The sequence below is a fragment of the Acipenser ruthenus genome, chromosome 3 (assembly GCF_902713425.1).
Source record: "Acipenser ruthenus chromosome 3, fAciRut3.2 maternal haplotype, whole genome shotgun sequence".
Classification (NCBI taxonomy): Eukaryota; Metazoa; Chordata; class Actinopteri; order Acipenseriformes; family Acipenseridae; genus Acipenser; species Acipenser ruthenus.
The window spans coordinates 23,558,002-23,585,094 of NC_081191.1; the positions used below are offsets into that span (position 1 = coordinate 23,558,002).

The following is a 27,093-nucleotide window of genomic DNA, read 5'->3' on the forward strand; positions in this document are numbered from 1 at the left end:
GTGGACGCTCGGGCTCCCCCCACTCAGGCGTAGGACGTTCGGGCTCCTCCCACTCAGGCGTAGGACGTTCGGGCTCCTCCCACTCAGGCGTAGGACGTTCGGGCTCCTCCCACTCAGGCGTAGGACGTTCGGGCTCCTCCCACTCAGGCGTAGGACGTTCGGGCTCCTCCCACTCAGGCGTAGGACGTTCGGGCTCCTCCCACTCAGGCGTAGGACGTTCGGGCTCCTCCCACTCAGGCGTAGGACGTTCGGGCTCCTCCCGCTTGGGCTGTGGACGCTCAGGCTCCTCCCATTTGGGCTGTGGACGCTCAGGCTCCTCCCGCTCGGGCTGTGGACGCTCAGGCTCCTCCCATTTGGGCTGTGGACACTCAGGCTCCTCCCATTTGGGCTGTGGACGCTCAGGCTCCTCCCGCTTGGGCTGTGGACGCTCAGGCTCCTCCCGCTTGGGCTGTGGACGCTCAGGCTCCTCCCGCTTGGGCTGTGGACGCTCAGGCTCCTCCCGCTTGGGCTGTGGACGCTCAGGCTCCTCCCGCTTGGGCTGTGGACGCTCAGGCTCCTCCCGCTTGGGCTGTGGACGCTCAGGCTCCTCCCGCTTGGGCTGTGGACGTTCAGGCTCCTCCCGCTTGGGCTGTGGACGCTCAGGCTCCTCCCGCTTGGGCTGTGGACGCTCAGGCTCCTCCCTCTTGGGCTGTGGACGCTCAAGCTCCTCCCCATAACTGCGGAAGGGACAGTGGGCGAACAGATGATCCTGGTCGCAGAGGAGGCACCCCGGCGATGGCTTGTTACATCGCCGTGGATGCCTGGCCCTTAGGCGGCACTCCTCCTCCCTGTCCTTCACCTCTTTATCTGTCTCTGCCTCCCGCTTGGGCTGTGGAGGCAAAACCAGCCGGCATTCACCCTCTGCTGGTGGAGATGGGGACAGCAGGTACTCCTCTGCTGGTGGTCCTGCTACCTGGGCTGCTGTTCCGTTTATCGTTGCCTCCAGGTAGCTGAGGAGAAACTCCACACCTTCCTCCAAGGTGTTTGGGGTGTGTTCCTGCTGATAGGCCTCCCATCTCTCACTGTCCATCATCCACAGGGCCCAAACGACTATGGGCAGAGCCTGGGCCTCCAGCCCAGCATTCTCCAGGAACCAGTCCCGCCATTTTGTGGTGTCTTCTGCCATTATATATATATATATATATATATATATATATATATATATATATATTTTTTTTTTAAACAAAACCCCTCCTGGTCTGACGCTTGGAGGCGCGGCTATCCCACGATGACACCACGTGTCACAAAGACGGCCAGAGTGGGTGGCGTCAGACCAGAGAGGAATACACAGACAGAGACGGTGGTGATGATGAGCTGAGTGCAATGGCTGCACTCAGCGTTTATTAACAAATAAAAGGTTTTAAACGGTACACAAAACAGGACACGGCACTATACGCCAAAATAAAGAGACAAACAAAACGTACTACACTTAACAAACGGTGCACGGAGACAAACAAACACGGTGAGTACAAACACTTATATTTACGATCTCTTTCACTTTACTTTCCTACTTCTCCTCACCCGTTCTCCACTCTCGAACACCCAACCCTGAGTGCAAGAAATGTGCGTCTATATATACACTATTGTGCTGGGATTCAATTACTAATTAATTATTCACTTGAATCCCAGCACGTGAATTAATTCTGTGCAACCCCGTGCTCACATATTACATTTAACCAGCACGTGAAGTGATTTGTGCTCTCCTCGTGCCTAAATACAAATCTACACTTTTTAAATACACGTGAAACACAGACCCGTTTATATCCCGTGTACCAATCTATACACCAACATTTACACACGCACGCATACACACAAATGCACACAGGGACGGGGCACATTGCCACAACATGTCAGCGTAGGCAAAAGTAAAACAAAAAAAATTCTACTTTATGACACAAACTAAAACATAAACAACCTTTTATGAAGGCAATATTTATTTCTGTGATAGTTTGGTATTGACCAGCTGATTTCCTCCTATAAGCAATTTATATTCAGCCAGGTGGTGCAATCAGATATAGATATATACATAAATATACTTTATCATGATCACTTCAAGTTGGCGACCCCCACCCCAGGAGTTGCTAGAGTCAGATACATGATAACTTTAAGTTTTGCTTCACATCTTAATTATATAAAAACACAAATGAAGCACATCCCTATGGATGGCATCAGCACCGAGTCACTTATGTGATGTCACTCGGTCATGCGATTACCTAGCTCATAAACACCAAAAGACAATGGATAGAACCTCAAGGCAGAGCGCTTTTTGCATTACCCTTCAGCGTTACTCAAGATACATGAACATGACAGAGCCACCGAGATGCAGTATCTGTCTTGTTCCCTTTAATAGGGCATTACTAAAAACACTAAAGGCTAGATTGAGCTTCCAACATAACTTGGTATATAATATAATACTTCGAGTCTCAAACCGAGATTTGATGGGATCAGAATCCAAGCTGGTATGAATGCAGATACTTTGCCCTGATATTTAACAAGAATGAATGGACCAACCCTGCTGAGTTCTGCATGATCTGACTGGCCTGTCTGCCGGGTGCTCCACCTGCTCCACCTTTATTCCCCTGTCAAAGTCATCCACCTCACCCTCAGTGTCAATCTGCTTCCTCTTTTTTTCTTCCTGAAATAAGATACTCAGTATTAGATGGGAAGTGCTTAGATCACTGCAAACTACAACCATTTTCTACCTTGGACCAGTAGGAACAGAAGTAAAACCCCGAGTTGCAATAAAATGCCTAGCCAAGGCCTTAGTACAATACATACTTTTTGTTTTGACAAATTAAATATCAGTTCTATGCATAAAATTCAGTCACACTGAACACTGTTAAATCAAGATGTTGTACAGCAGTGGTCGGCAATTGAATGTGACAGAGCGGGCCACTTGCAATACCCCCCCCACCCAAAAAAATTGTGTTGCAGCATGGCACGTGGCTCATCAATAAACAAAAGCTGGTCAAGTCGGTTGAAAACAAATCAAAAAGTAAAAAAGAAGTAACAATTGTGATAGTATGTCTTTGTAACCTCCAAATAAATGTTAGTAAAATATAGCATATGTGTTGTAACGATTAAGAGACAAATGAGTTTAGTTTAACACATTCCGATATGTTGTAAGTTAAACGTAACTCAAAATGACTCCTAATGATGACAGACTTTATTGTACAGCTGAAAGACAATTTTAGTCCTCGCTTTGACAACTTCAGCATTCCCAGGTACATAATAGTAGTCGTCTGTGATCCGTTTTCAATCAACCCGATGGTGATTTCTCGTCCCATGCAAAGCATGTGCTTCCTGCAATCGACGAAGCAGCAACTAGAACTAGTAGTATATTTACAGGCATCGTCATTGCTGAAAACTGAATTCATTAACAAAGCAAATCTGGAATCATTCTGGTCTGTCTATATATGTCCAGACAACTACCGCTGGCTCTGTTTGTGCTCTCCATGTTTGGATCTACTTACACATGCAAAGCAGCTTATTCCACAATGAATGCAATATTAAAAACAGATGCACGAAATAGGCTGACACAAGAATCTCTGGAGGACTGCCTACTTATCGCCGTCACGTCTATCACACCTGGTGTTCTAAAGCTGATTGCAGAACGAAAGTGCCATTTTTCTCATAAAATTTGTCATAACGCAATGAAGCATTTAAAATACAAATGTATGCTACTATTGATATTTTGTTTGATGTTATTCTGCATTCCTATATATCATATGAGGAGTCCAGTACCATAGCAAGGCATAAATGTATCTTCACAATCAGCAAGTACTGTACTTAATGTTCTGCTTACTCGCAAGAAATATATAAAAAGGTCATACGGAGAATACCCCATTACACCCCCCTTGCGGTAATATTAAAATGAAGTTCTGCTCTCGCTCAGCCCTTGATACAGCCCTGCCAGGAGGCATCCGCGGGCCAGACGACACCTGCCCACAGGCCGCATTTGGCCCATGGGCCGCCATTTGCCGACCACCGTGGTACAGGATTTGGCCTTTCAACATCAGAACAGGTCCAGCAAAACTACCATGACCGTAATACCTGCAATGGATCAATCCCTCCCCCCTCAGTCCAATAGACATTACCTCCATCTTTTTTAACGTACTGGCCCCCTCTACCTCTCCCTCAGTGTCACACTGCTCTCTCTCTCGCTTCCTCTTTTTTTCTTCCTAAAATGAGACAATGCATTTTCTTAGAATGTTAAGGTGAACGGCAGATAAAGAATCTCATCTACAGTACATTAGGTTTTTATAATGCGAAGAATATAATTTGGGGCACTCCAAAGTATCTCTATAATTAAAACTTGAATACAAAATGCTTATGTCAGGTGTTGCAGTTGGAGTATTTTAAGACAGCTTGAAGGGAACCAAAATTTACACAGAAAAATGTACACATTTTTAAATAACCCAAATTATTGTTTTAACTTACATATGGATTTTTCCTTCTGCAGTTGTTCAGTTGTTCACTTCAAGGGGAACACTTTGATAACATGTTCACAATACTACAACTATATTGGACTACATCCACTATAACTTAAAAAGATGTAGCAAATATCTATAAATAGATCATACAGTCCATTTTATAATTGTAAAGGTTGGGTCACACATACAGTACTATAAATAGACTTGGAGGTGTGGACAATCTAGCGTGACAAAACTAAATGTTAAAGACTTTAGACTGTTAAAGATGAAAAATGTGTCTTTCAAATTGCCAACACTGTCAGGATCCATGTATGATTTGACAACTGTACAATGACTGCAGAATTTTCAAACAAAATGATTCCATGAAAAATCTTCCTAATGCATTTGTTTATTGTAATCTGAAGAATAAGGATTTTTTTTTTTACCAGAGCTCTGCTGCTTCCTTACCTTCCTCCTCCTCCTCTCTTCTTCATCCACATGCTTATCCTTCTCCTTTTCAGATTTCTTTTTCTTCTTCTTCTTCTTTTCTTTATGTCGTTCCCGCTCATGGTCTGATCTGTCATCATAATAACTGGAATCGTGCCCTGATCCTGAAAGCTCTGTAACTTCACTTCCTCCAACCTTTAGGACCAGTTTTAGAGGCTTCTCCAAAGGCTTGTCCACATAATCTGAACGATAATCTGAAAGATACACATCAATAAACTATTTCTAATAACAACATTATATACCGTAGTGTTCAGAATTATTGGGACACATCTGACATGCTGAAGTTGGCTTCTTATTCACATCCCGCAAATGTAACACAAATTGAGTAAGTAACTGGGGTATTTCAGGGTTTAAAATATTCAATTTGCTTTATTACCCAACTTGCAATCTGTGCCATGTTTGCTTGCTGTTTTTGTATGAAAATCTGTTTTGGGCAGGGATAAATACGTATGGGGGACGTAGAGGAGTTCCCCCTCTGTGAGAATCAACTTTGAAATAAGTGGTCCAGAGCGATTTTACCCTGAAATACCACAGTTTCTTATTCTATTTGTGTTATATGTGTGGGATGTGAATAAGAAGCTGGAATGCAAATAAGAAGCTGTCCTAATAAAAGAAGCTGGCGAATAAGAAGCCAACTTCAGCATCATACACATCTGTTGGTTTGTGGCACTGGGGTGTGGAGCATTTGTTATATGCTTTACTCAACTCAGAGTTGTTTTTTTGGTATCCCCCCCAAATAATATACATTTTTTAGGAATGATGAATGATGGGGTTGAGTGTTTAATGTCTTTTAAACCCCAATCAGACCCTTGTTTACTAAACTTTTTGGTATTGCTGAAAAGATCATTGTCCCACTACAACAATTAGCAAATTATTTTAATATAGGTGCAGTGGAACCCCAAATGTTGCTCAATTACTACCAATGCATTTTACATATCAGAGAGGTATCACATTGGATGTACCCGCCTACGCATCCACAATTGCAGAAACACATGTTCTGGTGTAAAATGCAGAACAATTATAAAAAAAGTGTATCATGCACGTGAGGCAACAGATCGGATCTTATTTAATTATCTTTTGTTTTTAATATATATCAGCAATACAAGCAGGATATTGATAGGGGGCCTGTCTTGTACATTGGTCCTAGTGTAAGTAACTATTGCCGTCACTGTGCAACCTGAAATGGATCATATTGTTTGAAACGGGAGGTATGTTCCTGCTGAGCATATCAATCATGTACTGGTTTGACTGTGTTCTTAATGCACTACAATAACACACACATAAAATGCTATTTAACAGGCTTTAGGTTTTAAAACACAATGCATTACTTTCCCTAGCTGTCTGCTTTGTTCTACACATTCCTGCAATACCTTTTTCAACATAACAATTGTTTTAATATTTGTATTAACTTATCCCTAGTCATACATTAGTTTGGTTACTTATTTTCATTTCACAACGGTTATGCATCGTGTCTTCCCATTAAAATGTCTTCTGAATGTTTCCTTGCCATCTTCCTCCAGCTTCCAAGTAAAAATATATACAAAACAGTAATTCTAAACAGTGTTTGTTTGTCGCATTGCCTCATGTATCCTGTCCATCTTCCCAGTAATAAGAAGTGTTTTTTTCTGTTTTATAGTTTACTGATATTTTCTTCTATTCCCAAACTTAGTCCGCTTGAAGTGGCCTAAGCTACTGGTACGCAACGTTGTGTTTTAAACCCAATAGCATTTTCAGTAACACTCTGGCCCTGTCCACCTAACTGATCTCGAAACCATTCTAACTAATCCAGCTCAAAGCGTCCACACTGAAGTACTGGTGTAGTGTTATTTTCAGGTACTCTGTAAAAAGTGGTAAGCAGCACACAGTGCTTGCTCGCACATGCTTAAACAACATGAACCGCTAAGAAAGCAGGTAAGTGCCCATTCAAATATGGTATGTTATGCTGTTTTTGGTCTTTTACATTGTTGTTAATGTAATTTATCATATTTTTCCACCATTAAATAAATAGTATGTGGATATTTATCATATGCAACATTGAGTCTTATACATTTTTTTTACTTGTGCAACTTTGCGGTGGACTTTCCATTTTGTCTTGTTCGTCGTGATTTTTTTTTTTCTTTAGAGAAATTGATTGTCTGTTTCCAGTTTAAGTTTGCAAAATAAATAATGTATCATTAATGTTAAATGTACATCTGTTTGACAATCAGATCGCAACTGATTACACCTGTACCAAAATCTGATAGCATACCACTTTCAATGTGACAATGTATCACTTTCTGACATTACATGGGTCAAGTTTTGGTATGCGTACCACATTCTGATGAACCACTTTCTAACACTAAACCATGCTAATAGGTACACACACTATTAAAATAGTTTGGTTACAGTTCCTAGCAGAGCACTGAATAGTGGAAATTATTAATACAGTGCACCATTCACTGTATTTTATTTTATAATAATGTATTACACCCCATATTAATAGCGGTCCATATTGCTAAAAAGAAATAAAACAAGTACTTTGGAAAAAGTAAATGTGAACACACACAAAAGTAGGGCTTGAAGTTCTAGGGTTTTATTTTTAATCAGGCGACGTCCCTTTAAACAAATTGAGACGATTCTGTTTCATAATTAAACTCATAAAAAGAGGTTAGTTACAAAACAATTTTGTTTTTACATTCATATCTTGCCTGAGCCGAACCCTTCTGGGGGTCGTATTAAAAGGAAGATCGGGATGATCGGATGACTGGGATGATTGCCTGCAATTACTTTGACAGACACTTTAGGCCTCTACAATAATGTCTACGCTTTATTTGCTATTTTACTGTGTTTTGGTAGACACCTCTTTTAATCTATCTGTAATTGTGAAATATGCAGTTGAATATACATGTTCAGGAGAAATACTGTTATTAATACAGTCTGCAGTGGGAAAATGGCAAGAAACACAGAAGACTTTTCTGCCAATTTTTACTGATACGATGGGCATTAAAATATATTTGAGTAATATGGCAAACACTGTGTAGTTACACAAATCACTGCTTTCTATCTGTTTTTACTGGCAAGATGACTATTACAGATGTGTTTATTAGGGAAGATGGCCAAGAAACTGTCTAGTTACTCGTATCACTAATCTGCCGGTGGCAGAAGAGTGGAGGGGGCAAGAGTGGGGTAGGGAGAAATAATAGTCTGGAGATAGGAGGAAGTAGAAAGGACAAGACAGCGATAGGCGAGTACATGGGTTTTGAATTGGATGTGAGCAGCAAAAGAGAGCCAGTGGAGGGAGCAGAGCAGCTGTGTAGTGTGGGAGGAACGAGGAAGGGAAAGGACAAGGCGGGCAGCAGAGTTTTGGATGAGCTGGAGTGGACGGATAGCAGAGGCTGGCAGGCTGGCCAGGAGGGAGTTGCAGTAGTCAAGGCGGGACAGTAGCAGGGCCTGAACTAGGAGCTGTGCGGAGTAGTCTGTGAGGAAGGGGTGAATTCTGCATATGTTGCTGAGGAAGAAGCGACAGGAGTGCCCCAGAGTAGAGATGTGTTGAGAGTAGGGATGGGCACGACTACTCGAATACTGAGTACTCGCCAATGACGTTAGTATTTGTTAACATATGGAGTAATCTGTTTTTTTTTTTAGATTTATAACAATATGCTGTATTAATTTCATAAGCTTCATAAAATAAAACATAAAAAACATGATGTCAATGTGGTATTGTGAAATACAAAGGTAGACCATGAAATTTGAAATGCTTACATTAACAATACATTTTTAATGCAGTTTTTGCAACAGCGTGTTATTCAGAGTTGGGGGAGGGACTGTTTCAGCTAATACTGAAATCACGTGGTTCACTACAGTCAGAATGGCGACCAGACGTAGGCCTAGCGATGTATGGAAATATTTTGAACAAATTAATGACTCAAATGTGCAGTGTAAGATATGTAGTCTGAAACTTGCATATCACAGAAACACTAGTTCTATGATTAAGCATCTGAAACTAAAGCACAAAGAAAAAACAGCCGAGGATGACAGTAGGCAATCTCGCATCACATCCTTCGCTAGCAGTAGTACCAGACGCTGTGATCCTGCCAGATCAGAGCAGATTACACAGCTCTTAACTAAAATGATTACTCAAGATATGCTCCTCTACGCTTTGTGGAGGGACAGGGCTTCCGCAAACTGATGAACTTCCTTGAGCCAGAGTATAAAGTACCATCGCGGAGAACAATAACCACAGGAGTGGAGAAGAGGTACGAGGAGAGGGCTGTGAAATAAAAGTGCGACCTACAGAGTGCCAACAAGGTAGTTATTACTACAGACTCGTGGACCGCTCTCACAACCGAGTCATACGTGACTGTTACTTGCCACTTCATCGAGGACTGGGAAATGAAGAGCACTGTGCTGCAAACATGCAGCTGTGATGACAGGCACACAGTAGAGAACATAGCTGCCCATCTCAGAACAGCCACGGAGGAGTGGGGTTTGTTGGAGAAAGTTAGTGCGTGTGTCCACGACAATGCCAGCAACATGGTTTTAGCTAACCAGAGCCTTCTCCAGTGGGAATCTGTCCCATGTTTTTCTCACACTCTCCAGCTTGCCATTAACGATGGCTTTAAGATTGCAAGTGTGAGTCGTGTGGTAGGCGCAAGCAGTAGATTGGTGGCTCATTTTCACCATAGCACTGTTGCAACAGGTGCCCTAAAACGAAAGCAAGAACAGAACCTGCCCGACCATAAACTAATTCAGTATTGTCGCACTCAATGGAACTCTGTGTGTGAAATGAGCGAGCGACTCCACGAGCAAAGATGGGCAGTGTCAGCGTCTCTCTCTGACAGAGATGTCAACAAGCTCTCTGACACAAAGAATTGACAGATGAAAACTGGCAAACAATCGAGGACATTTTGCCCGCACTGCAATTGCTAAAGTGCGCTACAACAGCACATTGTAGCGAAACCCATGTCTGCATCTCCATGGTGTATCCAGTCGCACACAGCCTGCTTACTAGGCATCTGAACGCGCACAATGGGAGAGTCACGCAAAGTATCCGAATTCAAGATTGCAGTGGCAGAATCCCTGAGAAAGCGCATAACCCTTCACAGCTCAACAGATCCAGGTAAGTTGTAGATCTTATTGGTAGCCTAGTTCGCCTACACAAACAACAACCTAGCCTATGAAACATTATAGCTACATTATAGCCTATGGTTTTCCTCACAGGCAAGGCAGCGCTTATTGCCACTTATTGTATGAAATGAGAAACCTTAGCCATTACAATCTGTCATGGTTAATAAGACTTACATCATGGCTGGCGTTAGGATAATTTACATAAATGTGCACGCATTAAATATTCTCAAGAGTACTCGAGTACTCGATAATAATATCATGAGAGTACTTGAATAGTGAAATAATTCCAAATGCCCATCCCTAGTTGAGAGTAGGAGAGGGAGGGGTCGAGGATGACACCGAGGTTCTTGGTGGATGAGAAGGGAGAGAGGGTGGTGGATTCAAGAGGAACAGACAGAGAGGACCCTGAATGTGTGATCGGAGAGATAGGAGGAGAACCAGGCAAGAGCAGTGCCAGAGAATCTCAGGTCAGCGAGGGAGGAAAGGAGAATGTGTTGAGGAGCAGCAGAGAGGTTGAGGAGAATTAGGACAGAGGAGAGGAGGCGGCATGGGCAGAGAGTAGAGAGTGAGTGATGGACAGAATAGCAGTTTCAGTGGAGTGTGGATGTTGAAGTCACCTAATAGAACAACAGGGGTGGAGGGAGAGGGAAGAGGAGGAAGAAAACAATGAGGAGAGAGAGAGGAGAGAGCAGGGGGGACAGAAAAGAGCACGGAGGGAGAGAGCAGAAGTCCTGTTCCCCCACCCCGTCCAGAGGTGCGAGGGGTGGGAGAGGACATAGAGATAGGAAAGGGCGGCTGGAGTGGCAGTGTTATCCGGGGAGATGCATGTTTCAGTGAGAGCTAGGAAGTCAAGAGAGAGGTGAGAGGCAAAGGCAGAGATAAATTCAGCATTGTTGGAAGTCGCACAATTCCAGAGGGCACCAGATAGAGCACTGGTGGGGGGGGGGGAGCAGAGGAAAGTTAGATCTTATTGAACGGTGTGTTACGGAGAGAGAACTTTAAAGATAGCAGAAAATACAGCACTAGCACCGTTTTGGATGAATTTATGGAAGATTGTGCAGAAAATCTGCTTTTTAATGCCTCTATTGCACTTGCATCGAGAGCCAACACCATGGTTTTAGCAACAGTGAATTCAGAGTCCTGTACGGATTGAAAACTACATTGAGAGCATTTTTCCTCAGTACTGTGATTGTTGCATATTGCATGTTTTATTTACAGGTGGCTCCAGTGCAGTTTACATTTGCAATTAAGATAGTTCAACAAAATAAAAACTTTCCAAAAATAGAATTTACTTTTTCAACAATTATTCAACCCAGTAACATTTTTATACAGCAAATCAAATATATAAAAACTTTCCAAAGAAATGATTTCTTCAACAATTCTTTAAATACATCTGCGAATGACTTTAGCAGTTAGTTTCTTTGTTTTGCAACCTTCTGCATTTCCATGAGTTCCTGCATCTGCCTTTTCTGTTCCTCTGCAAAGTCTTACAATTTAAGTACTACTGTTTTTTTTTTTTTTCTTTCCAATATAATTTAAGTCTTATAGTACATATATTATTTTGTTTATAATGTGCTCTTGGTTATATAGAAATGTAACACTGCGAAAGTACCTAATTTAGTAAAGTTCTCTTATTCTAACATCCCCTTTCTGCGACGAAAAAAAGGTGTAAAGTTTTTTACGAAAAAGAATGCACAAAGATATGTTGGTCAAAAAGTCCAATATGTTGGGAAATTACATCAGTCGCCACACTGGTACTGTACCTCCGCCATTTTGAAACGCCCACCAAGTAAGCTCCTCAGAACGTTAGCTAACGTTACGAAGCGCTCTCGGCGTGCAGGTCGTTCAATAGAAAGCTCCACGCAATGCTCTGGAGCGCTCTGTCTATTGAACGCACCCCCAGGTTAGAGGAGTTAGATTTGTAGCGGCATAAGAAGCCAGGAGCAGGAGGAGAGGATTACGGGGATATTAAAGTTAGTCATGGTAGGGATCAGAAGAGGAGAGGGAGTATAAATGGCTATGGGAGAGGGTGTTGTCTAGAGGGCGAAAACAGACAGATATGGCTTGAGAGAGCTAAATAGTATCTTCCTCAACATAACCTTTTATAAAAGCCATCTTCCAACTAAAAATAGCTAGAAAGCAGTGATGAGAGTAACTAAACAGTTTTTCCTGGCCATCTTCCTTGATAAAAACATTTGTAATAGCCATCTTCCCACTAAAAATAGCTAGAAAACAGTGATATGAGTAACTAGACAGTTTTTCCTGGCCATCTTCCCTAATAGAAACTTTTGTAAATCTCATCTACCCAGTAAAAATATTTTTTCCCCCAGTTTTCTCTGATGACTTTGCCTCTTCTTCTCTTCTAAAATCTCAGATATCCACAAACTCTTTAACACCTCTCCCTCCCGCTCCAACCCCTACACCCACTGCGTCTCCTACTAACTCACCCTCCTTCTCCACCTTCTCCCCCCTCTCAGACTCTGACCTCTCCTCCCTGCTCCAGGGCCACAAACCCACCATGTGTGCCCTGGACCCCAAAACTCTCGTCCGCCACCCGTCCGCTCCAGCTCATCCAGAACTCCGCTGCTCGCCTGGTGTTCTCTCTGCCTCACTTCTCCCACGCAACTCCACTGCTCCGCTCGCTCCACTGGCTCCCGATCACCGCTCGCATCCAGTTCAAGACCCTCATCTCTCCCTACACCCCCACTCGACCTCTCCGCTCCTCCTGTACTAGAAGACTGGCTGTACCTCCTCTACGCTCCCCTGCCTTCAGAGCCCGCTCCTTCTCCACCCTCGCCCCGCAGTGGTGGAATGACCTTCCTACAGATGTCAGGACTGCCCAGTCCCTGACCACCTTCCGGCACCTCCTCAAGACTCACCTCTTCAGACAGCACCTGTAGAACTCCTCTTTTCCCTCTGGACACTTTGTCACTCTTCCTTAATGCCCTTTACTTGCACTTATCTGCTCCCTAGTTTACTGCATTTAATCATGTACTTTACAGAGTACTGTACTGTAATCTGCCACTAGTGTTATTCAATCTGTAGTATTTTGCATTTAATCGTATCCTGATGTAACTATCACTAACACTTATCTGCTCTGATATTGATTCGTATTTATACTTACTGAAACTGAAGTCACTGTATTTTATCTTGCGCTTAATTGTATTAATACTTGTACTGTGATTCTTGAAATGTATTTTTTGTTTACGACTGTAAGTCGCCCTGGATAAGGGTGTCTGCTAAGAAATAAATAATAATAATAATAATAATAATAATAATAATAATAGTTTATCTATGTATAATGCCCATCTTCCCAGCAAACAAGCTGGCAAACTCCCACATAAAATCGAAAAATAATAAAAAATGAAAAGAAAAAAAAAATCTTACCCATTTTCATAGTAAAAAAAAAAAAAAAAAAAAAAAAAAAAAGCTAGAAAACAGTGTTTTCAGTAGCTGTAGTGTTCTTTGGCATATAACACAAACTAGACATTGTCATCTATCTAGTGTGTATGGAGGATTTATTGCAGGCGATCATCCCATCTTCCTTATTTCAAACACGTATTTTATTTTTGCAGTCGACTAATTTAACGTTGTGCTTTTGTTATTTTCCCCACACAGAGTTGTCTTGACAGATATTTTTTAGCATAACAAGTAACTAGTGCGGGTGTACACGGATAGCAAGTCCTGCTGCCAGTATTTCTCCAAACATATCATCACAAAGCATTTTGCGATATTGGAGGATACACACAAAATGTACAGTAGTTCGGTATTAGTGTCCACACTTCTGATAAACCGCACTAGCTGATGCAATCTACGGTAACCGGATTCGAGACTACCCCCTGATGTGGTCTTCTCAAACCGTATTTAGCACTTTTAAGTCGGTTTAAAGGCAACTAATACGGGTTAAAGGCATAGTTTGGACAGGGCCTTAATTCCATCCATTCTCTACCTCTATTTTATCATAACAACAACATACAAAATCTTCTTAAAAATCGAATTATTTGGTGTCCTAACCAACACATTTATAAAAGGTATGCAGGGACCTAACGATGCAATGCCCATTGTTCACAAAACAACAATGCAATACTAAGTAAGACACTGGTGTTTACATTTCTGATCAAGACATTTTATTAATAACGAGTTGATTTTAAATACAGAATGAGCAGGCGAACATATTACACTGACACACTATTTGTCACCCAAACACAAAGAAGCGCCAAGGTAGATTATATACACGATTAAAAACAATTGCCTGCTGTTCTGTTTACTCACCATCAACGGTTCTCCACTCAGGCTTGTGTTTTTTATGCTTCTTTCCCATTTTAAATTTTTGTATGTGCTCCTTCTGTTCTTTTGTTGCTGTTTTTATGTAACATTACAATTACAATTATAGCACCACTGGCGACGCTCAACACAGGATGCTGCTGTTGCCCTGTGACCGCAATCTCCATCCTGTTACCTCTTTACCCACCTCATGCAGTTCCGGAGCGCGGTTTGCGCGCCGAGTTCAAGCTGGTGCTGCTGCACTTACCAGGACAAAATGTGTTGACACTACAGCTCTAGGTTGAACTAAAACTGCTAGGTTGTCAACAGTAGGTATGCTTTAAACATTTAGGTTCGAAAAAGGTAATGTGAGCATTTATTTATTAACAAAACTAAACACTCCCCCCCCCCCCCCCCGCCCAAAACAATAATAAAAAAAAAAAAGCCGACCTTGTTTACATTGGGCAAACGCACAAAATAGAGCATGAACTTGGCATAATGCTCGCAAATTAATCACATTGTATATTTTGCTGCCTTGAAATAGTTTTGAGCAATTGCCATTAATTTCTCATTTCACGTTCTTTGTTTCCAATACCGTACATTTACATTTACGACTTGTGCTTGCAGCCACTACGACAAGTTAAATCTTGACAGGTCTATCGGGTTATAGATAGTGAAAGACAAAACCTTTAGATTAAGCAGTTGCATGCAGAACTAACTAAGCAATAGACATATGTATAGGTATGTTTAAATATTATATGTAAATAAAAGGTAAACATTTTACTTGTACAGAAATATCTACAATAGAAAAACGTTGACATTGATCTAATGCAGTCAACAGTTGATTGACAGAAATTCTAATCTAAGACAAACACATACCTCTTTAAATCTCAGGTTTTTTTAAAAAAATAAAATCTATAATATGTTGTTTTAAATACAAATTTAAAAATGTAGTTCTGTGACAGGATGAATGGTGCAGTGCAAAAGATGTGGAATGTCCAGACTGTTGTCTCCAAAAGAATAATCCTTTTTAATAATTAACAAAAATATCATAAAATAATCCAAATGAAAAATAATAATATACCCCGCTATCAGCGATGATATTGGGGTAAAACAACAAGAAGTCCCGACTCAAAAAAGTAAACAAAAGACACTCCTTAAACCACAATCCTCCGTGCACGAAACTGTGCTCTTCTCCTTGGTGGATCGTGGTGCGTGCTGTGCTGTGTTGTGCTCTGTGGTGAGGGCGTGCTCTGGGGTTCCTTGGTGGATCGTGGTGCGTGCGCTGTGCTGTGTTGTGCTCTGTGGTGAGGGTGTGCTCTGGGGTTCCTTGGTGGATCGTGGTGCGTGCGCTGTGCTGTGCTGTGTTGTGCTCTGTGGTGAGGGCGTGCTCTGGGGTTCCTTGGTGGATCGTGGTGCGTGCGCTGTGCTGTGCTGTGCTCTGTGGTGAGGGTGTGCTCTGGGGTTCCTTGGTGGATCGTGGTGCGTGCGCTGTGCTGTGCTGTGCTCTGTGGTGAGGGCGTGCTCTGGGGTTCCTTGGTGGATCGTGGTGCGTGCGCTGTGCTGTGCTGTGTTGTGCTCTGTGGTGAGGGCGTGCTCTGGGGTTCCTTGGTGGATCGTGGTGCGTGCGCTGTGCTGTGCTGTGCTCTGTGGTGAGGGCGTGCTCTGGGGTTCCTTGGTGGATCGTGGTGCGTGCGCTGTGCTGTGCTGTGCTCTGTGGTGAGGGCGTGCTCTGGGGTACGTGCTGGCTCCGCGGCTACAGCCTCCCGTCCTCCTGCTCCTCTAACGACAAACACAAAAAAACACATCATACAAAATAGAAAACACAAACACCAGCTCCAGCAGGTCGCTCTAGTTTATCAGCGCAAGTGGAGGTTTTGACGTAGCTGCTTCCCCTTTGTACCCAGCAAACTCCTCCCTGCAGTCAGCGCGTCGCCATGGTTTCTCCAACAGAGGGTTGCCCCGCAGCTGACCGCAATGGAATCGTCCTGAGTACTTGCAGCTACGCGCCCCTCCTAATATGGTTACCTTCCGGTTTCCACCAACCACCGAGGTGGCAAATCTGGGAGGCAGCATATCTTCCCCCTTACACAGCGCCCTTTCTAATCGGGAGGGAGATTTACAGCATCGATCCTTTCTCTCTCTATCACAAGTTCATATTGAGATGTAGTTTCCCTTGGGTGACCGAACCAGTCTTGTTCAGTAACGCCTTGACCGAAAAATTGTTATTGGAATATAAACTGTTGTTTTTTGTAATTGCACTTTCTTTGTGTTTTACATACAGTAAGCGAGATGGATGTAACAGGAGATTTAAGGCAAGATTTGCCCAATAGTAACGCATTGCAGATACACGCTGAAGTTAATGTTAATGCTCACCAAAACACAACGCACCCAGGGGAGAGATACCATGGTAAATAGGTAACCTATTTACTCCCCTGCGGCGGCTGCTCTTGATCTCCGGCTGCTCTTGATCTCCGTGAACGCACCCGCTGTCTCCAAACCTTTCAGAGCAGCACATTGAAGCGCTTGAAAACACAGCACAACATTCCCTAATAACACTTGCAATGCATTATGACTTCAAAGGTATGACTTTAAGTCTATGACATTATTATTTATTGATTTTATTTTGTTTTATTTCTTTGATCACCAACTGCCACGACAACACACTCGTTTTTTTATGCAGTACTCATGACGAACTTCACCCATTGCCCGCATCGTACCGGGTCTGAAGGTAGCTTGTGTTGGAGCAGCAGGACAAGCTCGCCATCCCGCCCGCTGCTTTCCTGCATTAATGCTCACCAAAACACAACGCACCCAGGGGAGAGATACCATGGTAAATAGGTAACCTATTTACCATGGTATCCCTCCCCTGCGGCGGCTGCTCTTGATCTCCGTGAACGCACCCGCTGTCTCCAAACCTTGCAGAGCAGCACATTGAAGCGCTTGAAAACACAGCACAACATTCACTAATAACACTTGCAATGCATTATGACTTCAAAGGTATGACTTTAAGTCTATGACATTATTATTTATTGATTTTATTTTGTTTTATTTCTTTGATCACCAACTGCCACGACAACACACTCGTTTTTTTATGCAGTACTCCTGACGAACTTCACCCATTGCCCGCATCGTACCGGCTCTTAAGGTAGCTTGTGTTGGAGCAGCAGGACAAGCTCGCCATCCCGCCCGCTGCTTTCCTGCATTATTGCTCACCAAAACACAACGCACCCAGGGGAGAGATACCATGGTAAATAGGTAACCTTACCATGGTATCCCTCCCCTGCGGCGGCTGCTCTTGATCTCCGTGAACGCACCCGCTGTCTCCAAACCTTGCAGAGCAGCACATTGAAGCGCTTGAAAACACAGCACAACATTCACTAATAACACTTGCAATGCATTATGACTTCAAAGGTATGACTTTAAGTCTATGACATTATTATTTATTGATTTTATTTTGTTTTATTTCTTTGATCACCAACTGCCACGACAACACACTCGTTTTTTTATGCAGTACTCATGACGAACTTCACCCATTGCCCGCATCGTACCGGCTCTTAAGGTAGCTTGTGTTGGAGCAGCAGGACAAGCTCGCCATCCCGCCCGCTGCTTTCCTGCATTAATGCTCACCAAAACACAACGCACCCAGGGGAGAGATACCATGGTAAATAGGTAACCTATTTACCATGGTATCCCTCCCCTGCGGCGGCTGCTCTTGATCTCCGTGAACGCACGCGCTGTCTCCAAACCTTGCAGAGCAGCACATTGAAGCGCTTGAAAACACAGCACAACATTCCCTAATAAGACTTGCAATGCATTATGACTTCAAAGGTATGACTTTAAGTCTATGACATTATTATTTATTGATTTTATTTTGTTTTATTTCTTTGATCACCAACTGCCACGACAACACACTCGTTTTTTTATGCAGTACTCCTGACGAACTTCACCCATTGCCCGCATCGTACCGGCTCTTAAGGTAGCTTGTGTTGGAGCAGCAGGACAAGCTCGCCATCCCGCCCGCTGCTTTCCTGCATTAATGCTCACCAAAACACAACGCACCCAGGGGAGAGATACCATGGTAAATAGGTAACCTATTTACCATGGTATCCCTCCCCTGCGGCGGCTGCTCTTGATCTCCGGCTGCTCTGATCTCCGTGAACGCACCCGCTGTCTCCAAACCTTGCAGAGCAGCACATTGAAGCGCTTGAAAACACAGCACAACATTCCCTAATAACACTTGCAATGCATTATGACTTCAAAGGTATGACTTTAAGTCTAAGACATTATTATTTATTGATTTTATTTTGTTTTATTTCTTTGATCACCAACTTCCACGACAACACACTCGTTTTTTTATGCAGTACTCCTGACGAACTTCACCCATTGCCCGCATCGTACCGGCTCTTAAGGTAGCTTGTGTTGGAGCAGCAGGACAAGCTCGCCATCCCGCCCGCTGCTTTCCTGCATTAATGCTCACCAAAACACAACGCACCCAGGGGAGAGATACCATGGTAAATAGGTAACCTATTTACCATGGTATCCCTCCCCTGCGGCGGCTGCTCTTGATCTCCGGCTGCTCTTGATCTCCGTGAACGCACGCGCTGTCTCCAAACCTTGCAGAGCAGCACATTGAAGCGCTTGAAAACACAGCACAACATTCCCTAATAACACTTGCAATGCATTATGACTTCAAAGGTATGACTTTAAGTCTATGACATTATTATTTATTGATTTTATTTTGTTTTATTTCTTTGATCACCAACTGCCACGACAACACACTCGTTTTTTTATGCAGTACTCCTGACGAACTTCACCCATTGCCCGCATCGTACCGGCTCTTAAGGTAGCTTGTGTTGGAGCAGCAGGACAAGCTCGCCATCCCGCCCGCTGCTTTCCTGCATTATTGCTCACCAAAACACAACGCACCCAGGGGAGAGATACCATGGTAAATAGGTAACCTTACCATGGTATCCCTCCCCTGCGGCGGCTGCTCTTGATCTCCGTGAACGCACCCGCTGTCTCCAAACCTTGCAGAGCAGCACATTGAAGCGCTTGAAAACACAGCACAACATTCCCTAATAACACTTGCAATGCATTATGACTTCAAAGGTAAGACTTTAAGTCTATGACATTATTATTTATTGATTTTATTTTGTTTTATTTCTTTGATCACCAACTGCCACGACAACACACTCGTTTTTTTATGCAGTACTCATGACGAACTTCACCCATTGCCCGCATCGTACCGGCTCTTAAGGTAGCTTGTGTTGGAGCAGCAGGACAAGCTCGCCATCCCGCCCGCTGCTTTCCTGCATTAATGCTCACCAAAACACAACGCACCCAGGGGAGAGATACCATGGTAAATAGGTAACCTATTGCTAGGTATTATTAGGTAACCTATTTACCATGGTATCCCTCCCCTGCGGCGGCTGCTCTTGATCTCCGGCTGCTCTTGATCTCCGTGAACGCACCCGCTGTCTCCAAACCTTGCAGAGCAGCACATTGAAGCGCTTGAAAACACAGCACAACATTCCCTAATAACACTTGCAATGCATTATGACTTCAAAGGTATGACTTTAAGTCTATGACATTATTATTTATTGATTTTATTTTGTTTTATTTCTTTGATCACCAACTGCCACGACAACACACTCGTTTTTTTATGCAGTACTCCTGACGAACTTCACCCATTGCCCGCATCGTACCGGCTCTTAAGGTAGCTTGTGTTGGAGCAGCAGGACAAGCTCGCCATCCCGCCCGCTGCTTTCCTGCATTAATGCTCACCAAAACACAACGCACCCAGGGGAGAGATACCATGGTAAATAGGTAACCTATTTACCATGGTATCCCTCCCCTGCGGCGGCTGCTCTTGATCTCCGGCTGCTCTGATCTCCGTGAACGCACGCGCTGTCTCCAAACCTTGCAGAGCAGCACATTGAAGCGCTTGAAAACACAGCACAACATTCCCTAATAACACTTGCAATGCATTATGACTTCAAAGGTATGACTTTAAGTCTATGACATTATTATTTATTGATTTTATTTTGTTTTATTTCTTTGATCACCAACTGCCACGACAACACACTCGTTTTTTTATGCAGTACTCCTGACGAACTTCACCCATTGCCCGCATCGTACCGGCTCTTAAGGTAGCTTGTGTTGGAGCAGCAGGACAAGCTCGCCATCCCGCCCGCTGCTTTCCTGCATTATTGCTCACCAAAACACAACGCACCCAGGGGAGAGATACCATGGTAAATAGGTAACCTTACCATGGTATCCCTCCCCTGCGGCGGCTGCTCTTGATCTCCGTGAACGCACCCGCTGTCTCCAAACCTTGCAGAGGAGCACATTGAAGCGCTTGAAAACACAGCACAACATTCACTAATAACACTTGCAATGCATTATGACTTCAAAGGTATGACTTTAAGTCTATGACATTATTATTTATTGATTTTATTTTGTTTTATTTCTTTGATCACCAACTGCCACGACAACACACTCGTTTTTTTATGCAGTACTCCTGACGAACTTCACCCATTGCCCGCATCGTACCGGCTCTTAAGGTAGCTTGTGTTGGAGCAGCAGGACAAGCTCGCCATCCCGCCCGCTGCTTTCCTGCATTAATGCTCACCAAAACACAACGCACCCAGGGGAGAGATACCATGGTAAATAGGTAACCTATTTACCATGGTATCCCTCCCCTGCGGCGGCTGCTCTTGATCTCCGGCTGCTCTGATCTCCGTGAACGCACGCGCTGTCTCCAAACCTTGCAGAGCAGCACATTGAAGCGCTTGAAAACACAGCACAACATTCCCTAATAACACTTGCAATGCATTATGACTTCAAAGGTATGACTTTAAGTCTATGACATTATTATTTATTGATTTTATTTTGTTTTATTTCTTTGATCACCAACTTCCACGACAACACACTCGTTTTTTTATGCAGTACTCCTGACGAACTTCACCCATTGCCCGCATCGTACCGGCTCTTAAGGTAGCTTGTGTTGGAGCAGCAGGACAAGCTCGCCATCCCGCCCGCTGCTTTCCTGCATTAATGCTCACCAAAACACAACACACCCAGGGGAGAGATACCATGGTAAATAGGTAACCTATTTACCATGGTATCCCTCCCCTGCGGCGGCTGCTCTTGATCTCCGGCTGCTCTGATCTCCGTGAACGCACGCGCTGTCTCCAAACCTTGCAGAGCAGCACATTGAAGCGCTTGAAAACACAGCACAACATTCCCTAATAACACTTGCAATGCATTATGACTTCAAAGGTATGACTTTAAGTCTATGACATTATTATTTATTGATTTTATTTTGTTTTATTTCTTTGATCACCAACTGCCACGACAACACACTCGTTTTTTTATGCAGTACTCATGACGAACTTCACCCATTGCCCGCATCGTACCGGCTCTTAAGGTAGCTTGTGTTGGAGCAGCAGGACAAGCTCGCCATCCCGCCCGCTGCTTTCCTGCATTAATGCTCACCAAAACACAACGCACCCAGGGGAGAGATACCTCCCCTGCGGCGGCTGCTCTTGATCTCCGTGAACGCACGCGCTGTCTCCAAACCTTGCAGAGCAGCACATTGAAGCGCTTGAAAACACAGCACAACATTCCCTAATAACACTTGCAATGCATTATGACTTCAAAGGTATGACTTTAAGTCTATGACATTATTATTTATTGATTTTATTTTGTTTTATTTCTTTGATCACCAACTGCCACGACAACACACTCGTTTTTTTATGCAGTACTCCTGACGAACTTCACCCATTGCCCGCATCGTACCGGGTCTGAAGGTAGCTTGTGTTGGAGCAGCAGGACAAGCTCGCCATCCCGCCCGCTGCTTTCCTGCATTAATGCTCACCAAAACACAACGCACCCAGGGGAGAGATACCATGGTAAATAGGTAACCTATTTACCATGGTATCCCTCCCCTGCGGCGGCTGCTCTTGATCTCCGTGAACGCACCCGCTGTCTCCAAACCTTGCAGAGCAGCACATTGAAGCGCTTGAAAACACAGCACAACATTCACTAATAACACTTGCAATGCATTATGACTTCAAAGGTATGACTTTAAGTCTATGACATTATTATTTATTGATTTTATTTTGTTTTATTTCTTTGATCACCAACTGCCACGACAACACACTCGTTTTTTTATGCAGTACTCCTGACGAACTTCACCCATTGCCCGCATCGTACCGGCTCTTAAGGTAGCTTGTGTTGGAGCAGCAGGACAAGCTCGCCATCCCGCCCGCTGCTTTCCTGCATTATTGCTCACCAAAACACAACGCACCCAGGGGAGAGATACCATGGTAAATAGGTAACCTTACCATGGTATCCCTCCCCTGCGGCGGCTGCTCTTGATCTCCGTGAACGCACCCGCTGTCTCCAAACCTTGCAGAGCAGCACATTGAAGCGCTTGAAAACACAGCACAACATTCACTAATAACACTTGCAATGCATTATGACTTCAAAGGTATGACTTTAAGTCTATGACATTATTATTTATTGATTTTATTTTGTTTTATTTCTTTGATCACCAACTGCCACGACAACACACTCGTTTTTTTATGCAGTACTCATGACGAACTTCACCCATTGCCCGCATCGTACCGGCTCTTAAGGTAGCTTGTGTTGGAGCAGCAGGACAAGCTCGCCATCCCGCCCGCTGCTTTCCTGCATTAATGCTCACCAAAACACAACGCACCCAGGGGAGAGATACCATGGTAAATAGGTAACCTATTTACCATGGTATCCCTCCCCTGCGGCGGCTGCTCTTGATCTCCGTGAACGCACGCGCTGTCTCCAAACCTTGCAGAGCAGCACATTGAAGCGCTTGAAAACACAGCACAACATTCCCTAATAACACTTGCAATGCATTATGACTTCAAAGGTATGACTTTAAGTCTATGACATTATTATTTATTGATTTTATTTTGTTTTATTTCTTTGATCACCAACTGCCACGACAACACACTCGTTTTTTTATGCAGTACTCCTGACGAACTTCACCCATTGCCCGCATCGTACCGGCTCTTAAGGTAGCTTGTGTTGGAGCAGCAGGACAAGCTCGCCATCCCGCCCGCTGCTTTCCTGCATTAATGCTCACCAAAACACAACGCACCCAGGGGAGAGATACCATGGTAAATAGGTAACCTATTTACCATGGTATCCCTCCCCTGCGGCGGCTGCTCTTGATCTCCGGCTGCTCTGATCTCCGTGAACGCACCCGCTGTCTCCAAACCTTGCAGAGCAGCACATTGAAGCGCTTGAAAACACAGCACAACATTCCCTAATAACACTTGCAATGCATTATGACTTCAAAGGTATGACTTTAAGTCTAAGACATTATTATTTATTGATTTTATTTTGTTTTATTTCTTTGATCACCAACTTCCACGACAACACACTCGTTTTTTTATGCAGTACTCCTGACGAACTTCACCCATTGCCCGCATCGTACCGGCTCTTAAGGTAGCTTGTGTTGGAGCAGCAGGACAAGCTCGCCATCCCGCCCGCTGCTTTCCTGCATTAATGCTCACCAAAACACAACGCACCCAGGGGAGAGATACCATGGTAAATAGGTAACCTATTGCTAGGTATTATTAGGTAACCTATTTACCATGGTATCCCTCCCCTGCGGCGGCTGCTCTTGATCTCCGGCTGCTCTTGATCTCCGTGAACGCACCCGCTGTCTCCAAACCTTGCAGAGCAGCACATTGAAGCGCTTGAAAACACAGCACAACATTCCCTAATAACACTTGCAATGCATTATGACTTCAAAGGTATGACTTTAAGTCTATGACATTATTATTTATTGATTTTATTTTGTTTTATTTCTTTGATCACCAACTGCCACGACAACACACTCGTTTTTTTATGCAGTACTCCTGACGAACATCACCCATTGCCCGCATCGTACCGGCTCTTAAGGTAGCTTGTGTTGGAGCAGCAGGACAAGCTCGCCATCCCGCCCGCTGCTTTCCTGCATTAATGCTCACCAAAACACAACGCACCCAGGGGAGAGATACCATGGTAAATAGGTAACCTATTTACCATGGTATCCCTCCCCTGCGGCGGCTGCTCTTGATCTCCGGCTGCTCTTGATCTCCGTGAACGCACCCGCTGTCTCCAAACCTTGCAGAGCAGCACATTGAAGCGCTTGAAAACACAGCACAACATTCCCTAATAACACTTGCAATGCATTATGACTTCAAAGGTATGACTTTAAGTCTATGACATTATTATTTATTGATTTTATTTTGTTTTATTTCTTTGATCACCAACTGCCACGACAACACACTCGTTTTTTTATGCAGTACTCCTGACGAACTTCACCCATTGCCCGCATCGTACCGGCTCTTAAGGTAGCTTGTGTTGGAGCAGCAGGACAAGCTCGCCATCCCGCCCGCTGCTTTCCTGCATTATTGCTCACCAAAACACAATGCACCCAGGGGAGAGATACCATGGTAAATAGGTAACCTATTTACCATGGTATCCCTCCCCTGCGGCGGCTGCTCTTGATCTCCGGCTGCTCTGATCTCCGTGAACGCACGCGCTGTCTCCAAACCTTGCAGAGCAGCACATTGAAGCGCTTGAAAACACAGCACAACATTCCCTAATAACACTTGCAATGCATTATGACTTCAAAGGTATGACTTTAAGTCTATGACATTATTATTTATTGATTTTATTTTGTTTTATTTCTTTGATCACCAACTGCCACGACAACACACTCGTTTTTTTATGCAGTACTCCTGACGAACTTCACCCATTGCCCGCATCGTACCGGCTCTTAAGGTAGCTTGTGTTGGAGCAGCAGGACAAGCTCGCCATCCCGCCCGCTGCTTTCCTGCATTATTGCTCACCAAAACACAACGCACCCAGGGGAGAGATACCATGGTAAATAGGTAACCTTACCATGGTATCCCTCCCCTGCGGCGGCTGCTCTTGATCTCCGTGAACGCACCCGCTGTCTCCAAACCTTGCAGAGGAGCACATTGAAGCGCTTGAAAACACAGCACAACATTCACTAATAACACTTGCAATGCATTATGACTTCAAAGGTATGACTTTAAGTCTATTACATTATTATTTATTGATTTTATTTTGTTTTATTTCTTTGATCACCAACTGCCACGACAACACACTCGTTTTTTTATGCAGTACTCCTGACGAACTTCACCCATTGCCCGCATCGTACCGGCTCTTAAGGTAGCTTGTGTTGGAGCAGCAGGACAAGCTCGCCATCCCGCCCGCTGCTTTCCTGCATTAATGCTCACCAAAACACAACGCACCCAGGGGAGAGATACCATGGTAAATAGGTAACCTATAGGTAACCTATTTACCATGGTATCCCTCCCCTGCGGCGGCTGCTCTTGATCTCCGGCTGCTCTGATCTCCGTGAACGCACGCGCTGTCTCCAAACCTTGCAGAGCAGCACATTGAAGCGCTTGAAAACACAGCACAACATTCCCTAATAACACTTGCAATGCATTATGACTTCAAAGGTATGACTTTAAGTCTATGACATTATTATTTATTGATTTTATTTTGTTTTATTTCTTTGATCACCAACTTCCACGACAACACACTCGTTTTTTTATGCAGTACTCCTGACGAACTTCACCCATTGCCCGCATCGTACCGGCTCTTAAGGTAGCTTGTGTTGGAGCAGCAGGACAAGCTCGCCATCCCGCCCGCTGCTTTCCTGCATTATTGCTCACCAAAACACAATGCACCCAGGGGAGAGATACCATGGTAAATAGGTAACCTATTTACCATGGTATCCCTCCCCTGCGGCGGCTGCTCTTGATCTCCGGCTGCTCTGATCTCCGTGAACGCACGCGCTGTCTCCAAACCTTGCAGAGCAGCACATTGAAGCGCTTGAAAACACAGCACAACATTCCCTAATAACACTTGCAATGCATTATGACTTCAAAGGTATGACTTTAAGTCTATGACATTATTATTTATTGATTTTATTTTGTTTTATTTCTTTGATCACCAACTGCCACGACAACACACTCGTTTTTTTATGCAGTACTCCTGACGAACTTCACCCATTGCCCGCATCGTACCGGCTCTTAAGGTAGCTTGTGTTGGAGCAGCAGGACAAGCTCGCCATCCCGCCCGCTGCTTTCCTGCATTATTGCTCACCAAAACACAACGCACCCAGGGGAGAGATACCATGGTAAATAGGTAACCTTACCATGGTATCCCTCCCCTGCGGCGGCTGCTCTTGATCTCCGTGAACGCACCCGCTGTCTCCAAACCTTGCAGAGCAGCACATTGAAGCGCTTGAAAACACAGCACAACATTCACTAATAACACTTGCAATGCATTATGACTTCAAAGGTATGACTTTAAGTCTATGACATTATTATTTATTGATTTTATTTTGTTTTATTTCTTTGATCACCAACTGCCACGACAACACACTCGTTTTTTTATGCAGTACTCATGACGAACTTCACCCATTGCCCGCATCGTACCGGCTCTTAAGGTAGCTTGTGTTGGAGCAGCAGGACAAGCTCGCCATCCCGCCCGCTGCTTTCCTGCATTAATGCTCACCAAAACACAACGCACCCAGGGGAGAGATACTATGGTAAATAGGTAACCTGCGGCGGCTGCTCTTGATCTCCGGCTGCTCTGATCTCCGTGAACGCACGCGCTGTCTCCAAACCTTGCAGAGCAGCACATTGAAGCGCTTGAAAACACAGCACAACATTCCCTAATAACACTT

The 27,093-nt window shown here is 44.0% G+C and overlaps 1 protein-coding gene across 6 annotated transcripts in view; it reads right to left on the minus strand.

Moving 5' to 3' along the window:
* Nucleotides 1-14,647, minus strand: part of LOC117970945 (bromodomain-containing protein 9-like) — a 34,611-nt gene extending 19,964 nt beyond the window's left edge. For 2 of the 6 annotated variants that reach the window (XM_033993807.3, XM_033993805.3), the window contains exons 1-4: nt 14,337-14,645; nt 4,920-5,152; nt 4,137-4,220; nt 2,551-2,674 (exon numbers count right to left, since the gene is read on the minus strand). In XM_033993807.3, the coding sequence (XP_033849698.2) occupies nt 2,551-2,674; nt 4,137-4,220; nt 4,920-5,152; nt 14,337-14,385 (490 nt within the window). In that variant the 5' untranslated portion in view covers nt 14,386-14,645. Of the gene's footprint in view, nt 1-2,550; nt 2,675-4,136; nt 4,221-4,919; nt 5,153-14,336 lie in introns of all 6 variants that reach the window. The other 4 variants (XM_034918751.2, XM_034918752.2, XM_033993804.3 and 1 more) reach the window with 4 other exon arrangements.
* Nucleotides 14,648-27,093: the final 12,446 nt, after the last annotated feature.